At 44.7% G+C, this 20339-nt stretch overlaps 2 protein-coding genes across 2 annotated transcripts; both read right to left on the bottom strand.

Annotated features, from left to right (window-relative positions):
• Positions 1 to 1698: 1698 nt before the first annotated feature.
• Positions 1699 to 6341, bottom strand: LOC146756126 (GTPase-activating protein CdGAPr-like). The gene is made up of 5 exons (XM_085524805.1): positions 6272 to 6341; positions 6006 to 6087; positions 5609 to 5735; positions 5266 to 5411; positions 1699 to 1727 (listed from the first exon to the last, which is right to left on the bottom strand). The coding sequence occupies exons 1-5, from the start codon at positions 6320 to 6322 to the stop codon at positions 1699 to 1701; spliced, it is 435 nt and encodes a 144-aa protein (XP_085380931.1). The 5' UTR covers positions 6323 to 6341.
• A 4332-nt stretch (positions 6342 to 10673) lies between these two features.
• LOC146756125 (obscurin-like protein 1) lies at positions 10674 to 12810 on the bottom strand. The gene is made up of 3 exons (XM_085524940.1): positions 12491 to 12810; positions 11678 to 11846; positions 10674 to 10940 (listed from the first exon to the last, which is right to left on the bottom strand). Coding segments are annotated over exons 1-3 (420 nt in total). The 5' UTR covers positions 12741 to 12810; the 3' UTR covers positions 10674 to 10939.
• Positions 12811 to 20339: the final 7529 nt, after the last annotated feature.

The following is a 20339-nucleotide window of genomic DNA, read 5'->3' as shown; positions in this document are numbered from 1 at the left end:
GAGGCTTCTTCTCCTTTGTATATTTTCATTAATCTTAGATTTTGTTTTCATTCAATGCGACCTCACTAAACAAATATTGTCTAAGACCATGAGTATCACATAAATGTGCAGATCTCAAGCTGCTCACTTATCTAGTACCCTTGGCATGATGCTTTATTTTCCTCGGCTGATCATCTAGATTGTGCCTGTTGATTGTGCAACAACAGCCTGTTGGTCTCGATTACCTGTGAGAGGCTCTAACTTTGGCCAGGAAAAATCATTTGAGGACAAGTAATTCTCTTGGAATCAGTAAGGCAGTCTTCCCATTCTTTCTTACCAGCACCCATCTTACATGTTAATAAAGGATTCTGGAAATCAGTTTGAAGATCAAGAAACAATTCAGTTCAAGCATATGCAATCACAGGATTTGTACGTCACCTGCAAAAGTCATTTTATTCTATCCACAATCTCATCCTACATGCAGTTCCTTAGAGGGTTCCTTAGGCACACCAACCCCATGCTCCTATTACAGACCCTTGCATAAGACAGGTGATATACCTACAAGATTATCTACAGCTTAGACTACAAAAACAGGGAGTCTAGCTAGAGAAAATTATCTACCTGTGCTTCTGAGCAATCTGTTAACCACTCTCATACAGTTCAGGCCAATCCAAACAAGATGCAATGACATGTCAGCCACAGAAACAGCTTGATTTTAAGGAGTTTGTTTGGACAAGCCCCTGTTGCATACGGTGGTCAAACATGCATTACTTGGGGGCACATTGTATTTGATTTAACACATCCTCTTACCTCTGGCTTTGCACAGAGTCCAAAGTCTATCAGCTTCAAATTGTCAATCAGCAGATTTTCCCGGTGGATGAGAAAGCAGTCAGGAATGATTTCCACCCAAGTGCCCAAGGAAACATCTTTTCTATTCTCTTATTTCCTGCTGTGGACAGTGGTTCCCAGTCTACTCAAAGCTCGCTCGCTCTCGCTGTCTCAGAGATCTTCACTGACTGCTGGCAAGTTCCCATCTTCCAATATCCCAGGTGGGAAATACTAGCTTGTATCTGTTGGAAAGGACCTGGGGACTAGGAGGACAAGTGGTGAGAGACCACAGGCTGAATGCAAGCCAGCAGTGTGCTCTGACAGAAAAGAAGTACAACAAGATCATCAGCTGCATTAAAAAGCAGCACAACCAGACCAGGACAAGTCATTCCTGCTTCAACACTCACTGGACCACATCTACAATACTGTATCTGGTTTTTGGCCAGGAAGGATAACAACCTGAAACAAACTCTGTGGATGACATCCAGCCTGTGCAGGGGTCTGAAGCTCCCACTCAGAGAAGAGAAGCTGGGGAGAAAGATGTTTGTTCAGGGTGCAGAGGAACCTCATGGCAGCTTCTCAATGCCTACGGGGTGGGGAGAGGGGGTGCGTATGAAGATTGACTGAGGCTCTGGCCAGCAGGTCACGATGGGATTGTGACAGGAAACAGTCATACACCTAAACAGCAGACTAGATAGAAGGAAATAGCTTTCCAAGCACTGAACATATTACCCAGAGAGAACATGCAGCCTCATCCCTCGCAGAAAGTGATGATGAGAGTGGGAAAAGCTCTTGAGAAACTTGGTCTCACGATTCCCAGAGCAGCAGGTTCAGGCACAAATCTCTACAAGTCACCTCCACACCCAGTTCCTGTCCAAGCCCATAAATCCATTAGCTTCTCAGCTGGAAGCCAGTTGCTTCTAAAACATACAGACAATGATTCATTTTTCAGAGGGGAAAGGTTCCTTAGATAGAGGGATTTCATAAGATGCCTAGGAAAATGCTCGTGCTGTAATGATTTGCTTTACTGAGTGATACCAGCAGCTTACAAAATGCCAAGCTCTAACCTATTGGTGAGGAAATATTCAAGCCTTCCAGTACCTAACCTGTGCTTCAAGACTTCAGTGACAGAAAATCCATTGGATGGGGCCAGAGGAATGCATCTCACCCCATACCCTCTGTATAGCCACCATTTGTTTAAAGGATCACTCTTCCTTGAGGCACAAAACTAGAGCAGGTTACACAACAGACTGACACCACAAGGGCTTCTCTCGAGATACAAACTGCAGCAAAGAGCATCACAAAAATGTGAAACCAACACTCAGATCAGATCTGTGTCTCTGCTCCGCTCATTAGGAGCATCATGTTTTACTCCCCTTTCAGAGGAAGATACTTCTTCAAGGATAACAAAATCCAGCTCAGCTACAGAACAGAGTACCACATAGCAATAAATATCTAACATTTCCTGTAGGGAAAGAATCCTAAGCACAAGTTATTGTCTGAGTTTCAGCTGGGACTGAATTATCTTCTTCAGTGTCTGATATAATACTACGTTTTCATTCTAGAGAAACAATGGAGATAGTGCAGTGATGCTTACAGTTGCTGCCAGGCAGCGTTGTACAGAGCCACAGTCAATCTCAGCTGAGAGCCCAAGGAAGTGAGAAGGAACAGAACTAGGACAGCTGACTTAAACTGGCCAAAGGATATTCCATACTATATGACATATTGTGGAAGGAGTTTTGAAGGGGGTATAACTTCATGTAAATCTCTTCCACTACTAGGAGGCTAACTGGACACTGATTGGTAGGTGGTGAGCAATTGCTTTTGCATTCATCATAACTATTATCCTTTTCTCTATCTCAGTACATAATTCTATCTCAACCCATGAGTTCTACTTTGTGTTACTTCTCCCCCCTTCAGTTCTCTCCTGCAGTCCACTGGAATGGAGTGGAGTACTGTAACTCTCTCTGCCAACAGAAAAATAAAAACACATTCATTATTATTTATGGAAGACTGACTGCAGTTCAGGCTCACTGGTTTGAGGTCTCTGGGCATAACCCTGACTGCGAACAGAAGCAATTGCTGAAACAGTCTGTCAAAAAAAGACTGGAGCTTCCTCTTCCAAAAGGCGGTCCTTAGAAACAATGCAATCAAACAGCTTCCCTGTAAGATAAGGTTATCTGAAAATGCATTTAGAGAGTATCAGAGAAAGATAAGTAAGAAAGACAGCACAGAAAGCAGAAACTATTTCTTACCTCTATGACTATAAATATTTCTTTGATGTCTCTCTTACGTGATCCAATGGGCAAACATGTTGATGACTTCAGTTCTTCATGGCATCAATTTCTGTTTTAGCATGAGGCAAGTCATCCTTAAGAGACCATAAAAGCAAGCGATGAAATCGCTAACTACTGTGACATACCAGGTACCACATCTGACTGCTGTGGAACAGAACAAGCACACACGGGACAGTACACAATTCAACATCAACTCAGCAATGACTGACATCACTCCCATAGAAATTCTGAAACAGAGCTGTGAAAAATGAAAAGTAAAACATTCAGCATTTTCATTGGCATTTTGGTAAAGTTGCTGTAATAATGTAACAATAATGTAATGTAATGTAATGATGTAATAACTTCCTCCATTTTAAAGCCAGAGAATTCTGCCCTCTGAACAACCAGCAACAAGATTTGTGGTGCTCTGTTAAACTTTTTCCAGCTCTACAGCATCTTTCAAAAGGCAATGGGACCAGTAGGCTGCATTCGTATGTACCACCCCACCTGCCCCCGTGTTCTTGAGAACTCCACAACTCCAACAGAAGATATTCTCATATTTAAATGCCTTTTGGCTTACCCCTACAGTAACTTTCTCCATGATTTTTAGTGCAACTTTTTCACCAGTAAGAAGATGCCGCCCGAGTTTTACCTTGGCAAAACCAGCTACAAATCAAAACACAGATGCTTAAAGTTGAGTGTGAATTCTTCTCTAATATAACATTACAATTTCCAACTGGTTTAAAAAACGAATTTCAAATTTATACAAATGAAACCTGACTTAGAGAACTGACAAGAGCTGTTAATCTATTCTCAGATTAATTCTAGAGTGGTGAGACAGACTGTTAGGCGTGCTGTTTCTGTACAAAGATGACACTTACCCGTTCCAACTGTTTCATGGAATTCCTAGTACTTGAGAATTTCCTCGTAGTCACTGACAGACATCCTGAAATGTGCAAGAACTGAAGATCCTCCAAGCACGTGCAATGAGGAAGGGCCAGCAGTGCTCACATCCTACTTAGGACATATTCTTAGAGGCAGAAGGGACACTCGTGGCAGATCCAGCAATGCTCATCTTCTCACCAACGTGCATCCCCCTCTCACCCAGCAACAACAAAACACAGTGCATGAAGCTGGCTTCACTTAGGTTAACAATATGGAACATCCCTCAGGGCTTTGTGCCACAGAGCAGTAGCAGGGCTGGACTACAGCTTGAGGAAGCAGTGGAAGCCTTTCCCTGTATGGTTACAGTGTCCCTGCACGCACCCCACAGCCAGAGCGTTGCAAGCTGAGCTGTCTTGCTGTTTCTTGTACTCATCCCAATCTCTGCGAATGAAAACTCAGAATTCAGTCAAGGCGTTGATTGAGCACGAGCGTGCCTTTATTCAATAGGAAAAAGGAGGGGGTGTGAGGTCTGGAGGAAAGATGGGACTCATTCTCTGTTGTCTGACGAGAGTGTCTCAGAAGTCGTGCTGTTGCCCGGAGCCTGGGACTCTTGGCCTGATTCTACCTCCCCCTCCAAGATGTTTGGCTTCTCCTCTGTAATGCTGACCTGAGCCTGCATGGTTGTGCTGCTGTCGGGGCACTCGTGCTGTGCTTGGGCTGGGCTGTCCTCGAAAGGCACTCGGTTCAGGCTGGTGCCTGAGGAGTCTGGCAGGCTCAGGTCAGCAGCTTCAACAGGTATGGGATGAACGAGAGCTTCAACGATGATGGCATTCTTCTCTTTATAACTGATGTTATACGGAAGGCTTTCATCTGAACTGCAGCATCCTGTGCTTAGTAACAGTTCTTCATTGATGGAATCACAGGATGCTGCATCGTAACATGCCTGGCGTCTTGGAGATATACAAGGGCTCGGGTCACCTAGGAAGGAGTAGACGCACAGCAGTTAGTGTCAAAGTTTCACAAGATGAATCATGAAACAGGTTCTTGACATTTGGCTATGCAGTGATGGTGGGCAGAAGCAAATAGGCTTCTAGCAACAGTGTCACTGTCTTGAAAGTGATCCTCGTGCAGGTCCAGCTCTTGTGTTGACAAGAGACTCATTTGGGAAAGAGAGGGGTCAACTGAAGATGTCAGGCACAGGCTTGAATGCCAGAAGGATGTACAAGCCCACTGAAAGCATGAATTCTACCTGTGTTGCTGACAAGCAGTGTTTTGAAAGCTGGATTTGCATGCTTACCTGCCAGGACCAAGACTTCAGCTTCAGAGGGCTCCCTGGCACTGCTCTGCAGTTGGCGTTTGGCCACAGGGGATGGTTTGCCCAGGCAGAAGCAGGAACGCAAACTGCAAGCTGCTGACTCTGCCCTCTTACTGGGAGAACTCATTCTGCAGAGAAAACAGAGCATGCTGTCAGTCGTGGTGCAGGGTGAGGGAAGAGCTGCACCGAACCCTTGCCAATAGTTGCCTGTTCCTGGCAATGCCTGGTTTCTGCTGAAACACAGCTTAGAAAAGCTCTCTGTTTCAAACAGCAGAGGATGCTTCCATTCCTACAGCTCAGCCCTCAAGTCCTGCTGGCTAAATACCTCTCAACGATGTCAAGCAGGGACATGGATCCCGAGAATGTTGGAGGCTCAGGCTGCTTCGCTCTCCTGGGGCAGGCCTTCAACAGGGAACGAAGGCAGGAGATGAACTTGCCCCGTTTCTTTGGCTCTGCGCAACAAAACAAAAAAACAAGTTCATTTCAGCCCTGGCTCGGTTGGACGAGGCCGAGTGCAACACATTCAACAGAACACGTAACAACAGAAAGCATGTTCCCAACAAAGACACGCAAGAACGGATTTTCCCCATCCCTGGAGGTGCCCAAGGAGCTTAATGCAGTTCTCTTTCTAAGCTTGCTCAACTCGGGCATTAATGAACCCCCTGAAAGCCACGTTCAGACCCCATTTTACTAACCCGCATTGTCAAATGTAAAATACGCACCTGGCTTTGGCAATGAATGTAGGATGGACTTGGGCAGTTTTCCCCTGATGAGTTCCACGCACTCACCAGGGAAAAAACCAACCTGTAATAAGAACAAAAAGACAGGTGGGCATTAGCCCAAGCCCAGAGCCAAAGGGAAGGTCCTCTGACACCGACACAGGGCAACTGTTTGCATCCAGAAGCCATCCTGTGCAGGCAGAGCAGCTCCAACCGGAGATTCCCGACTCTACTGAAGCTGTGCTCTCTAGTCAAAAATGTGTGCCTACCTCAAAGCCACGCTTGCCTCTCCAAAAGGGGCTCATCTCCTTTGGTGGCATATCAACAATGCACACGATGTCTCCAACCTGCAAAAGATTGAAACATCAATCCCAGCTTCAGCACAGCTAAAACAAAAGCCTTCTTCTACGACACAAAATATGAGAGTATTCCCGAGGCGTTCACACTCTATACTAATTCTGTGCACAACAACAAGGAACGCCTGGAACTGCTTACCTCCAGAGAGAGCTCATCCGGCCCCTGGGCGACGTAGCTCCTAATAACATGGGCTGCCGCAATCGCTGGTACGTTTAAAGATGACATAGCACGCACCAGCTGCGGCTCCCGCATGTTATCAGCCTGCAAAACAGAGCACAGGCCGTGGTCAGGAGATGAGGACAAACCAGGAGGATTTCAAGGTGAGGAGCACATCTGCAAAGAAAGCTGCAGCAAATGCGCTCCGTCCTTATCAGGAGCACTTCAGAAGGAGCTGCACGTCTCATCACAGTTATTTCCCTTTCTGGCGTGCATTGCCAGGCCATGCAAAGATGTATCTCTCTCTACCCAGACTAATCAGCAATGGCACTGGCACAGACAAGTGGCCAGGCCCTTTTTGGCCCATTCTTTCCTGCAGGAGAGTACACCTGCAGCTCCTTCTAATGGCTCAACACAGGGAAAAAAGACCGGCCAGAGCTTCATACTGTACCTCCGTCGCCGCCAACTCAGGCTCACGGCTGATCCCACTGCACGCAGCACCCATCACAGCAAGTGTGAACAGCTGGAACAGAGCAGAAACACACTTCTGTTTTCTCTATTCACACAGCACAGTATGGACAGACTTCTTCAGAGCTACCCGCGCATACCCTGCGGCAAAACCATGCGGGGGGACAAAAAATGGCACGTACCTGGCAGTGAGATCACCTCAAGCTATCTGCAGCAGTTGTCGCTTTGCTCGGATGGAATGAGAGCAAAAGCTGCACCGAGGCAGTGGGCGGAGGGTGAGGAGAGGAGAGAGAAAGAGCAGGTCAGTGAGCAGGGCTAAGACAGTCATGGAATAACACACACAGCACAACTGTCCCACCCACTTGCTGCAAGACATGCTGAGTCTCAGGCTACGTGATGCCTGTCCGCCCAGCAACTTTACAATGCTTCCACTACTGAGCAAAGACAATGGAAGAAGCACGGGACAGGTGCCAACTTTACTGATACCCCCTTTGGAACGTGTGTACCTGGGAAAATTACGTCTGATGGTCAAGAGTAAGCAATACGGTGCTGTGAGCTCAAACAGCCAGCAGTTCTCAACACCTCACTGCCCACCCATCCATCCCACGTCAGCTCAGCTTACCTACAAGCTGCTGCACACGACGGTGAGAAGAAAAAGCACTAAAGATACTAACTAAAGCCACTAACTAAAGGCACTAACTAACTAACGGCACTAACTAACTAAAGGCACTAACTAACTAACGGAACTAACTAACTAACGGCACTAACAACAGTAACTAACTAACAACGCTAACTAACTAACAACGCTAACTAACAACACTAACTAACTAACAAAACTAACTAACTAACGGCACAAAAGGCACAAGAACAACAAGACAACCAACCACTCCGACCACTAGCTCACCCACAAAGGAACACAGAACGCACCGCTCCTCCCCTCATTCCAGTTGCTTATGACATCACCAACGGCCAACAGCCTGGTCCACCATGACCCCCCACAAGGCGGGGAGCCAAGACCACGTGGTCACATCTGATTCCAACATGGCACCACAACATTCCAGGACTCAGTGTGGGCTTGGAATTCTATCCTGGTGTGGCAGCGCAATGGGAGGTGTTAGGGCACAGCTGAAGAGCTGACAGACAACGGACGTTTCCAAAGGAGGGTGCCAGATTAACTCTCAGCATTCTCTTGCGGGGCTCTTAGGAATGCTTCAAACCCATTTTCACTGCCTAGCTCATTTCTAGAAAGTCCAGTTGAGAAATGCTCACTTTGTCTGGGGAACGCCTCTATGCATCATGAATGAAAAATAAAATAAAATGGGCACACGACCCTATGAAACTTACCTCTCTGCTCTTGCTGTCAGCCAGACACCTCAGATGAGCATGACGTGTCCCTGCTCCTGAATGAAGATTCACCCAAGTCTGTGTTCCTCTCTGCTCCATCTCTGGGTCTAAAAGAAACACAGACAGAGATGATTACAAGATCCTTTGTGCAGACGAAAGACAAGGGTGCACACGAATTCTGTTTAGCAAGAAATACTACATTCCCAATGGTAGTACTTGAATCCTCCTTTGGGGCTGGAGCTCAACAGGTCAACACATCAGAAATAACACAAAGTGCATCTGGAAGACGTGTCTCAAAGCCCAGAAAATCCAACACGGGAGGGGGCTGGACAGTGGACCACAAGTGTCCATTTCCATTACAGCTCCCTGTAGAGAACAGCACCAATCAGCAGGCGTGAATCAATTCATTCACAAGCTGCACAATGACTCTGTTCTTTACATGATAAAGAAACACACAGAGATTCCTGACCAAAAAGTTGGGAGTTAATAACGACCAAAGAGGTTCCTGTTCCTACGCCTCATCCTCTCACCCCAACTCCTGGGTGATGCCCACAGGCTTCAAGTCAGCTCTCAAATCCATTGAACTCCAGTCACAGAACTCCATCAAAAAGGATGTCACACATGTGACACTTACATACATTTTGCATCAGAAACAGTGACGCCAGAAGGAGAAGAGAGGTGACTGTCCCCCTGTACTCAGCACTGGTGAGGCCACAACTCGAATTCTCTGTCCAGTTTGTGGCCCCTCACTGAGAAAAAGACACTGAGGCATTGGAACGTGTTCAAAGAAGGGCAACAAAGCTGGTGAGGGGTCTGGAGCACAATGGGGCCATATGAGGAGAGGCTGCAGGAGATGGGAATGTCCAGCCTGGAGAAGAGGTGGCTCAGGGGAAACCTCATTGCTCTCTATAACTTCCTGAAGGGAGGTTGCAGTGAGCTGGGGGTCGGCCTCTTCTCTCGTGTCATTACTGATAGAACTAGAGGGAATGTTTTCAAGCAGCGGCAGGAGAGGTTCAGGCTGGACATTAGGAAATATTACTTCTCAGAAAGGGTGGCCAGGCACTGGAATGGACTGCCCAGGGAGGTGGTGGAGTCACCCACCCTGGGGGTGTTCAAGGAACGTCTGCAGAAATCCCTGCTGAAATCCTGACCTCTGCCACAGGTGGCTGAGTGACACAAAAGCTGTGTCCTTGGTTCCCGGCCTTACCTTCACATGCTGTTCATCTTGCTCTGCAGCTCCTGTTCTGAATAATCTTCTTATATTCCCATGTGATGTACCCTGAAATACATCATTTAGTGAGTCTGAACAAAACATAAGACATTAATTGGAACTGTGAAGAAATGTTTTTTGCACATTACTTGGAGGATGTTACATGCTATACCTTCTTTTCTCAATTGTAACACATGATTTTTTATAAAAAGAAACATAGCAAGTCAGCTCTTCAGTGTGCATATTGATGAAACTTGGTGAAATACAACTATAGAAAAAGGCAATTTGAAAATTTAAATATTCTTATCAGAATCTCTGCTATTAGTTACCGTTCCAATGTTCTGATTTGATGATGATTCTCTCAGAGCTGTTTTGTCACTCGCCACCGAAAATGCACTTCAAGTGCTTTAGGAGCATCACTGGAATTTTGAATAAACTCGATATATTTTAGGAAAGCTGCTACAGATGCACGACTGCAGTACTTTGGAAAAATATAATCTTGATTGAACGCTGAACAGTGTTCTTTAATTATAATCCAGGTAATTAAATTAATTAAACCAAGGGAATCACCTCCCAGTCAGTCAGCTCCCACCAGGGAAATCGCTTCCCTGCCAAGCAGATGCAACCAACACAAGCTGCTACATCACTCTAGGGCCCCACTGAGTCTTCCCAAGGGGTCTCCAAAGGCTTCCCTGTTGACTTCTGGGAACCTGGAAACACTCACATGGAAACCAGTGCCCCCTAATGTGCCCCAGAGGTTTCTCAGGGCCCTGCAATTAGCTCTACAGACATCCAGACATGCCCCAGAGCAAGTATGTGTGCTGTAGGGAGCCCAAGAGACATTCCAGAGTATGCTAGTACTCCTCAGTGCGCTCAAGGGTTCTTCACCTGTCTCTAAATATGCCATACTTGACTTTGTTTTCTCTTCTGGAGCTTAGTTCTCAGCTTTGCTTTCTCATGCCATTTATCATTCAGTTTAGAGATTATTTTAACTAAAATATTTTAATCCACCATATTTTCTGAAAACTAAGAATTGATCCCGCTCAAGGAAACAGAAGAGAAAAACATCACCCACAGGCTGCAGATATTTACCTCGACTTCTCTACATGCCATCCCCAGTGTGCTTTTCAACTCACCTTGCACAGTGACCCTGGCTTTTGTTTCAGAGTCCTCTGTCTCACAGGTGTACTCCCCGCTGTCCTTGGCAGTAGAGTCATGGATGATCAGAATGGCCCCAGTTCCCTCCTGCTGCAAGTCGTACTTCTGGCTTTTTCTGATTGCTTTGCCATCCTTGTACCACCTGATGTTCACATCTGGTTTCGACAGCTCACGGCTCAGGCTGATGTCCTGCCCTGCTGCTGCTGTCTTATCCTCCAGCTGTTTTGTTACCTCCGTAGGTTTTTCTGAAAGAAAACATGCTTTTTGAGTAACATACACTTAGGGTAGGATGCCTCTCTCAAAATACACGCATCTACATGCTGGAGATAAGTTAGAGAGGCACTTGCAACAGACGCCATCCTACAGCCAGCAGTAATCTGTAAAGTACAGACAATAGAATTCCAGGCACCATTAATTCTCTCTTAAATCTACCCCATTGAGGATGATGAACCATGTCTGAAAACTGCCTCTTCCTTCTCTCCACTGATCACACTGGGAGCCTCAGATGATGCTCTCAGATGCACATGTTCTAGATAGGAATTTGTTGTACAGCTAGATGATGTGAAGGCCATCCCTTCAGCTTATACTTAGAGGATATTTGCTCCCACAGTTGCCTCAACAGATCATTCCTGATTTACTGGTAATGGAACAAGCTGTAGTGAGATGCTCATTGCCAACACTACCCCAGTGCTTTGGGTATTTCTCACATTTGTGTAAAATGGTTCCTCCTTTTACTTATTTTTAAGAGAAATTCTCAGTGCTTCAAGGTTCAAGTAGAAGGTTGCTATTCACTTTAACCATATTATGAGTTAGCTCTCATGACAATCTTATCAGAAGACAGTTGAAGGAATCAGACCCCAGAATCTCTCCCATCTCATTACCTTTCACAGACAGAGAGGCTTTGGAGGTTAGACCACGGGCAATAAAAACAACTTCCCCAGAGTCAGTAGGAGTCACACTTTTGATAAGGAGAGTCTCTTACCAACCCACGTTAGAAGCTTTAAATCGCCCACCACTTTCCACTCTGCTTCCATTCAGTGTCCACTTGAACTCATCAATGCTTTCATGGGACAGAATGCATTCAAAAGTGCAATCTTCTACCTCCTGGATTTCAGTGTTTTTCAGCCATTTGCTAATGCCAATATTCAGCTCTGGAAGATAAGAGATAGGTTAGTATGAGGTTTAGATGGAGAAAAGGCATTCGTGACCAATGTGAGTAGCAGTACTGGTGTTTGAACTCAGGATTTGCAGATCATGGCTGCGTTCCTCACTGATGTATTCTCTAAGACATTCTCCTCTCAGAATTACCAGAAAGCTATAAAAAAAAAGAGACGTGAATCTCTTGGCTTTGCTCTGGAAGAACTACAAGGAGAGCAGCTCAGTCCATGGAGCACAATGAAGATTCAATGAGCTACAGAGGGAAAAACCTAACAGAGAGGACAACTCTAGGATGCTGCGTGAGAAAAAGGGTTTTGCCTACGACAAGACATTAAATGTTTCTATTAGCTAATTTGTTACCATCCTACCCCTACTGGTGTTCAAACCATTTCTCCATTTTAGGGACGTTTAGAAAGGAAACATTTCCAGGACATTCTTGACGTTTTTTGTGATTTTCATGGCAAAAGGAGATACATTTACTTCAAAAGCAATGGGAATTTTCCAGACATCACTGCGCTAAATTGCAGAAATACAGTTCTATTGTAGAAACTATTAAGGCTCGTGGGGGAATAGGTGTAAGACATAGTGACCACACTGAATGTGCTTTTAGCACTCCTTCACTTTCCACAGTACTTACCCTGAACGCCGACATTTGACTTGGCAACATCAGTGCCAATATCACAGGTATAGAAACCTGCATCTGGCTTCTCGAGGTCATGGAGAAGGAGACATAGGGTCTTCCCAGACTGTACCAGCTCATACTTGTTGCCAGAAGTGAGCACATCACCGTCCTTTTTCCTCACTGGTTTGACCTTCTCTTTAGAGACTTCACATTCCAATTTAATCACACCCCGCTCCTCACCAAAAACATCATCCAAGGACTTCATGAAGACAGCAGGCTTCTCTGCAATTAAACAGGCAAAACAGAACAACGTGATACAGAAGTTGAGACATTTCCAGTTGCTTTCAGCTTTTTAAGGAGAGATCAATAAATCTTTACCAGTACTGACAACACCAATATAGAACCTAAAGCGGTTTCATGTCTCTTGACAGAATGCGCTTTAAGGAATTCTGAACTAATCAGTAGGAGAATACAGGGAACAGGAGGGACAGCCTGCATTGCTCTGGGTGGGACTGATATCATATGAAAAAATTGGGATGCAGCTCTTCTAAAGCTGGAGAGCTGGCATTGCCCTCACATGGAGCAGAGCTCATACAGCAGGCCACAGGATTAAGAGGATAAGCTGATCTCTCCCTGCAGTCATAAATCCTTGGAGACAACAGCATTGACACTGCATGGCACTGAAGCAGTAAAAAAATTGCTCCTGTAACTCTTCTTGTGTTAAGTAAAATGATGATAAAACAATGGAATGCTTTGGCAGGACACCAAAACCATCCTCCTTCGTTGATATCTGCTGCAATGGAACCTTCCACTAGAAGAAAGCCCCTGATAACTTGTCACCCCAGAGAGGTGAGCTTTAGAAGCAGGATTGCTTCACAATAGAATGAACTGGAGCTCCTTAGCATCTCTTACATCCAGGAGGGTTGTGACCAGACCCACCTATCACCTTCAGGCGCGCGATTTCTGACACCTTGTCTGACTTCACTGTCACTGTGCCAGCATCTTCAGGCTTAACCTGACTCATTGTCAGTGTGCAGCAACTGCCAACGTTCTTGATGTCATTGTAATTGTTGGTGTAAAGGAGGTTGCCATTCAGGAACCATTCCACGTCCTCGTCATCATGGGACAGCTCGCAGGAGAAGACAGCAGAGCTCTCTTCTTCAGTTTCCACATCATGCAGGTGCTTCGTCACTTCTACATTGCGAGCTGTGGGGAAACAAGGTGAACTGTTACAAAAATAAGAACCTTAAGAAGAGAAATCTGAGGTGAAATAGGACATGGAAGAGGCCACCCTCCATGCTCATACCTTCAGCTGTCAGCGTGGCCTAAGTCTCTGCAATTTCTGCCTTGCACTTGTACACACCAGCATCATCGGGCTTCAGCTTCAGAATCTTGAGCTCTGCTGAATGCTTATCCCTCTTGATCTTGTACTTCTCAGAGGGCTCGATGGGTGGGTGGCCCTTGAACCATTTCACAACCTTTGGAGAAGGCCTGAAGTCACAGGACAGGATGACAGAATGACGTTCCAAAGCTGTCTTGTCCTCCAACTTCCTGGTGATTTGTAAATGGTAATCTGAAAAACAGGGGTGGAAGAGAAGAAAGGATGAGGACAATTGGAAGAAGAGGAAAGTCTCTTGCGTGTATTCCATTCCAATTAATTCCATGTTCACAATTGTTCTTTGAACCACTCTAAAGATAAAACAAACGATTGCCTATAGGGAATGCCATTGACTACATTTCTATAAAGTAATACTGTATATTATCTACTAAATGCAAGGTCCAGCTCTTGTTCTGTGCTTATTAAATTGCTCCCAGTTGAGGCTTTTTTTCAAATAAGAGTGAGTTGAAAATATAACAAGTACTTTAGGATGTGAATGGAGACTCTTACGCTGGGGACAACAGCAGATAAGAAGCCTGGAAGTTTCCTTCAGATGAAATCAATGACAAACTGCATCAAATTTAGGTGCTACCAAACTTAAACTTGTCTAGTTCAGAAATACAATTAATTCCACCTGATTTGACTTCTTTGGTATAGCCAAGGACAAAACCTCAGCTCTGTAGGTCTGAATAGTAAGCACATCACAACTATTCAAACAGATCTTTTACTGAGATGCAGCTGTCTCATTTAGTGTCCAACGACTTTTAAAAGGAAATGGAGCAGACCCTCCAGAAAACACACAATATTTCAAAGACTCCAGTGAAGGAAGACTGTACGGTAATTAATTCTTCATCTTCATGATGTAAATCAAGCCAGGATACGTTACCTCTGATGAGCAGATTGGCTGTGGATTTGGATTTGCCAATTGAGAACTGAATGGTGCTTGTCATATCAGTGGTGGTTTTCGGTATGGTCAGCCGGTGGATGGTGCCTTCTTGCTGCATAATCAAGTTTCTGCCAGCCTGTAAGATTTCTTCACGCAGATACTACTTGGGAGGTTTCATAGAAGGAATGGATATCTCGCATTCAAATTTGGCTTCTTCAGGCTCAGTCACATCCTCATCACACAGCTCCTTTACTAGATTAATGGATTGCTCTTTAAGAAGGATGGAACAAGAGAAAGCAGAGATTTAGAAGGAATATAAAAAACCCATACATTATCACCCTACTTACTCATGTCAGCATTACTGCACATGAACACTACACCTATCAGCTCAAAATGCCTTAAAACATCATTAAAAAAGTAGTAGAAAGAAAGGAAAGTTGTTAAGAAGTCAGACAATAAGACTGACAACCTGAAGAGAGCCCAGATCTTCTGATTCCCAGTCCAACATCCAAATCAAATCATGACCTTCCCAACTCGATATCAAACTCCTCGCATTACGAAATGGAATAGAGGATCAGTGAAACACAGACATTGATAATTACTTTGGTTAAATACAGCAACGTAGCTCTGAACAACAAGTTTTCTCCTAGTAAAGGTCTCTGTAGCTCAAATGTAATGACTCTACTTAGGAGAAATTCATTTTCCAGGATGTTCTTGCCCTTATAATTGTAACAGTGGCAAAGCTGGGGACTGAACTCTTGAGTACTGTGCTAACTCAAATGTCTCCCTTTTCTTTACCACACTTAACATCATATATATACCCTAACATTGTATATATTAAAAAAAAAACACAACCTGTGCTCATTTCAAACATACAGAGAAGATGAAGAAAAATTCAAGCTATGTTTTTATCCCTCAACGTTCAAACACAAATCTGAAGTCTAAAGGTAGAAAATCAACTTCCTAAGAAAATCGCCTGTTTTACTTAGCAAAGTAAATCCCAAAAGACAAGCTGGATATTTTGTGGGCAGAAAGGCAGGTAGGTTGGAGCTTTTATTTCTGTGAAAGGTCATGGTGGTGTTTAACTTCCTTGACATTCAAGCAAAGGATGTTAGCTGGTTTATAACATAAGATAATTTAAGCAAAATCATCATCAGAAGCATAATTACCTTTCACTGTAAGATGGGCACGAGATTCTGCCTTTTCTGCTACAGATTTTATTTCTGCGGCATCCTTGACTTGGACACGTGTGTAAGTCAGCGAGTAGGTCTTTCCTGAAGCAGAGAACCACAGAGTCACTAAGGCTGGAAAAGACCACTAAGGTCATCTAGTCCAACCGCCAACTCATCCCTACCAAACTGTGCTCTTGAGAGCAAACCCACAACTACACTTGGCTTCCTTGAGCAAACAGCTCTGAGGCACATGGCCAGGCTGAGCATCATCCATCTGGTTTCACAGCATCACTGCCTGTTCTCTCATGTCAATGAAACCACCCATTCCCCCACATCCACATCCCACCAAAGCTGCTTAGTGTTCCCAAAGCAAATGCTCACCAGTTGTTTCCAACTTGAAGGTCATCTTCTGGCCAGCAGCCTCGCAGATGTATTCTCCAGCATCTTTCTTCTCCAGCTGCTCCACAACCAGACGCCGTGTTTTGCCCACAGATTCCATTCTGAACTTTCTGGAGGAGGCAAGCAGTCTTCCATCCTTGTACCATTTTACTTCGGTTGGATCCTGTGCTACTTCACAGCTACTTCACTTGCTGCCAGGGCAGCATGCACCTCTTTCTGCACCTTCTCCTGGTTTATAAACACAGGTTTTGGCTCTGAGGGAAGAAAAGAAAAAGTATTGACTGAGGGACTGAAATGAGACCATCTTGCAGGTTTGTATGTACAGGTTGGAACAGGTTTAGGTTACCACTTGTGCCCAAACTAATAGCCTTCACTAGAGAATATCAGCTCTTCTGTTGAAACTAAGTGTCAAATCTAGGCAAGAAAGAACCTAGGAACTGAAGGAACCAAGAGGGTCCTTGAACACCAGTCCCATGGTTGCAAGTCACTATGCAAACATATTGAACCCAAAAGAACATCTGTCCTGCAGGCAACCAAAACCTGAGTTCCTTTTACTTCAGACCCACTGTGAAACATCAAAACACATAAACGTGTGATAGTCAAACCACTGGCTGCCTTTTCATGACCCAGAACAGTACTCCTGGCTTCCTGAACAGACTCCTCATGGCATCTACCATTGCCACAACTGTGACTGTCAAAGACACAAAGGAAATATGCTCACCAATGCAGTCCTTTGTTCTTTGTGTGTGATTTGCAGATATCTATTTTACTTTGAGCTCTGGGAATAGTCAGCTCTACCAGGTCTCTTACTGTGAGTAGCAGACTCACCTATCCAGATGCAGCCTCCAACATAAAGGCATAGGAAAAAGGCAGTGTACTACTAGGAGAAGTTCCTGCTTCTCCTGCCACAAAAGGCTGCACGTAGAACATGCACTCCAGCCTCACTGCACATACTTATCTTAGTCAAATGTTTCGGTGAACAAGAATTACAGTTTGGGATCTCAGGCACAGGAGAGATTTGAATAATATCTTGAATATTGCTTCCATTGTACATATATCAGTAATTATTATTCTACAGACAGACTGAAACAGGTCTTTGTGCCATACTAAAACCAAATACTTTCTACAAACCCAGGCAATCAAGTCTAGGGAAAAAACCTCAGCACAGACTACTGCAACTGGATCACTGTATAATAGAAACTAGATTTTACTTTACTGTTTTCTGCTGTATTTCAGACAACACCTGTCTCACCTGTGACATGAATCTTGAAGGTGAGTTTCTGGCCAGCAGCCTCGCAGCTGTACTCCCCTGCATCTTTCTTCTCCACCTGGCTCACCACCAGCCGACGCTGTTTGCCCTCTGACTCCACCTTGAACTTCTTGCTCCAGGTGATCAGTTTCCCCTCCTTGTACCACTTCACCTCCATCTTCTCCTGGGCCACCTCGCAGCTCAGCGTGGCATTTTCTGTTGGTGCAGCCTTCATCTCCTTTTGTATCTTGTCCTTCTCTGTAAACACGTCTTCTTTCTCTGCAGGGACATCACAAGAGTCACACAGTTTTGCTGTAGTCTGCTGCAGAGCTTACTCCAGTTGCCCGTTTTCATTATACTTGCACTTCACAGGGAGCATCGTGATGCCTCACTAAGACAGGAAAATACTTTCCCCTCTATTTTGCCTTGGGAAATGATAGACATATCATTTCATGTCATATCATATCATATCACATCATATCACAAAGCTAAACATTTTGCAGTCTGATAGCAGATTTGGACATGAGATTTAGAACACCTGCATGCACTGCTGAACCTCCTATCTTATCTTTTTTTCTTCTGATGTCTCTCTACATTTCCAGTAAATCAGAAGGGAACGGCCCTCTAGAACAGGTTGCCCAAGGAGACTGTGGATGCTCCATCCCTGCAGGCATTCAAGGCCAGGCTGGATGTGGTTCTGGGTAGCCTGGGCTGCTGGTTGGCAACCCTGCACATAGAAAGAAGGGGGTTGGAACTGGATGAGCACTGTGGGCCTTTGCAACCCAGGCCATTTATGAGTCTGATTAGTGGCATTTTCCACCTCATTGTGTCATTCAAATTTTGTAACCAGATCTCTTCAAACACCTCCCCTTTTCTCACTCCTTGCATGCCTGGTGTGCTCTTGCACTGTAACCCTGCAGACACCAGCTGACTACAAGAGCTGCACAAGTTACCCTCCTTGCCTATGGTTTGTTGCAGTAATTCATTCCTGGATGGAAAAGCACATGTAGGAAAGTGTTGCTATGAGACTAGATGACAAAGAAAGTCCTAGAGCCAAAATGTTTTGCACCAGAGAGGCTGTCAGTTGATCCTCCAAATGCAAGACACACCAAATGAAGCGTTACTTTATCTCTGGGATTCCAAGCATTTTCTCACCTCTGACTTTCACTTGGAATGTTGCTTTGTCATCTTTTGTTTCACAGCTGTAGCTCCCTTGGTCTTTCAGGGTCACATTTTTGACCATGAGCTTGCGGTGCGTCCCCTGGGAGATGATGGTTGTCTTCTGGTCCTGCTTCACCTCTGTTTGATCTTTCTTCCATACGACAGCTCCGCTTGCAGCTGACACCTCACACACCAGCTCCAGGTCTTCAGAAGGACTGACTGATATTTCTGGAGTCATTTTGGGCTTGTTGACAACATTAATGGCTTCATCTGAAGAAAAAAAGAGAAAGTGGTTTACATCCTGACTCAGGCTTATTCAGCACAGCATGAAGATACAGTTAGAACTGATTGTAATGTCTCTGCTCATTACATTTGGGTGATCGAGTTTCACCTCTGGAGATACTCACATACAAACGTGTGCTTGATTCTCCTGTGTAAGGAAAGAGTAAGTTCTATGCAGACAGTTCTTATTTCTTTTAATCAATTCTGTATTCTGCACGTGTTCTTCTGAAGCTAAAATGAAGGCAGATAAGTAACGTGTTTTCAATGCATGAACAAACCTATTCAACACCTTGTCTCTAAGCTAACAAGCAGCGTTTGATGAGCACATCAGTATTTCATGCCCTTCATTCCATCCAGACAGAACCTGCCTGAGGAGCAAGCTGATGGCTGTCAGCTACAGGCAGACCAAGCTTAGTATTGCATTTCTTACAGCAACAACTGTTGCTTTCAGTCACTGGATATACCAAGGCCAATTGCTATGCCAGGCACATTTATGGCATCAGTGAACAAATAATGCATTAAAAATTGTAATAGACAGGAGCCATCTATTCTTTTAAAACTAGGTCACCAAAGAAGAACAGCCCCTCTAGAGTCAAGCTGTTAAGAACTAATAGCATCAATCAGTATCACATAGGTAGATTACTTCCCTGCCCTAAGACCATCTTGTGACCATTTGTTGCTCCTAATTAAGCCCCCTCTTGATGGCATTTTTGTCTGAGCCACGTGACATTTTGTGATAGGAGTTACTGCTAGTGTTCCCTTCACCCTACACCAAAGTAGGAGGTATCCATTCTCAGGGAATCATGCAGGCTTCCTCTGTATTTGATGCTCAGAGACAGCCCCAGAACTTTTTAAATCTTAGCTTAACTCTCATCCAATAATGTTCATCAAACAGTGCAACTTGTCCTTTGGGGATGCCTTTGTTCTGCATCCACCAGTTCCAACGGAGTCTTCTTGGCTTGTTTTAGATCAGTTTTTCAACAGATAAAGCCAGGGTCTTTGAATTACAAAGTGAAATTGCAGAATGCATGATTCTCAACCAAACAGAACAGGAGGTGGGATGCAGGGTGAATACCTGAGCCAACACCACCTGCAAGCAACCCTTCAATATCTTAGGAATCTCTAGCCATCCCAAATCCAGTGTTGTGCTTGATCTATCATCTCTGCTAAGTTTTTAGCCTGCTGATGGTGAGCATAATGGTGGTGATGGGTGAGCAGTTGGACTAGAGGGTATTAATCAACCTTAAGGAGCCTGTGATCAGAGGAATGTGAATGTGCTGTTAAAGGTCACAAGCGCTGTACTGCAGCATGAGCATACACAGCAAAAGGCTTTCAGT

Source organism: Coturnix japonica, chromosome 28 (assembly GCF_054131305.1).
Source record: "Coturnix japonica strain WE chromosome 28, WE-NBRP24, whole genome shotgun sequence".
In the NCBI taxonomy this organism is placed as follows: Eukaryota; Metazoa; Chordata; class Aves; order Galliformes; family Phasianidae; genus Coturnix; species Coturnix japonica.
This window is presented reverse-complemented; position numbering and strand designations above follow the sequence as displayed.

Excerpts from the sequence above, each read along its gene's own strand:
- LOC146756125 (XM_085524940.1), bottom strand. The coding sequence starts at position 12,740 with ATGAAGTCCTTGGATGATGTTTTTGGTGAGGAGCGGGGTGTGATTAAA. Across the intron at positions 11,847-12,490 it reads GTCAAATGTCGGCGTTCAGG|AGCTGAATATTGGCATTAGC; the intron begins GTAAGTACTGTG and ends CTTATCTTCCAG.
- LOC146756126 (XM_085524805.1), bottom strand. The coding sequence starts at position 6,322 with ATGCCACCAAAGGAGATGAGCCCCTTTTGGAGAGGCAAGCGTGGCTTT. Across the intron at positions 5,736-6,005 it reads ACATTCATTGCCAAAGCCAG|AGCCAAAGAAACGGGGCAAG; the intron begins GTGCGTATTTTA and ends TTTGTTGCGCAG. Across the intron at positions 5,412-5,608 it reads CTGCTTGACATCGTTGAGAG|AATGAGTTCTCCCAGTAAGA; the intron begins GTATTTAGCCAG and ends TTTTCTCTGCAG.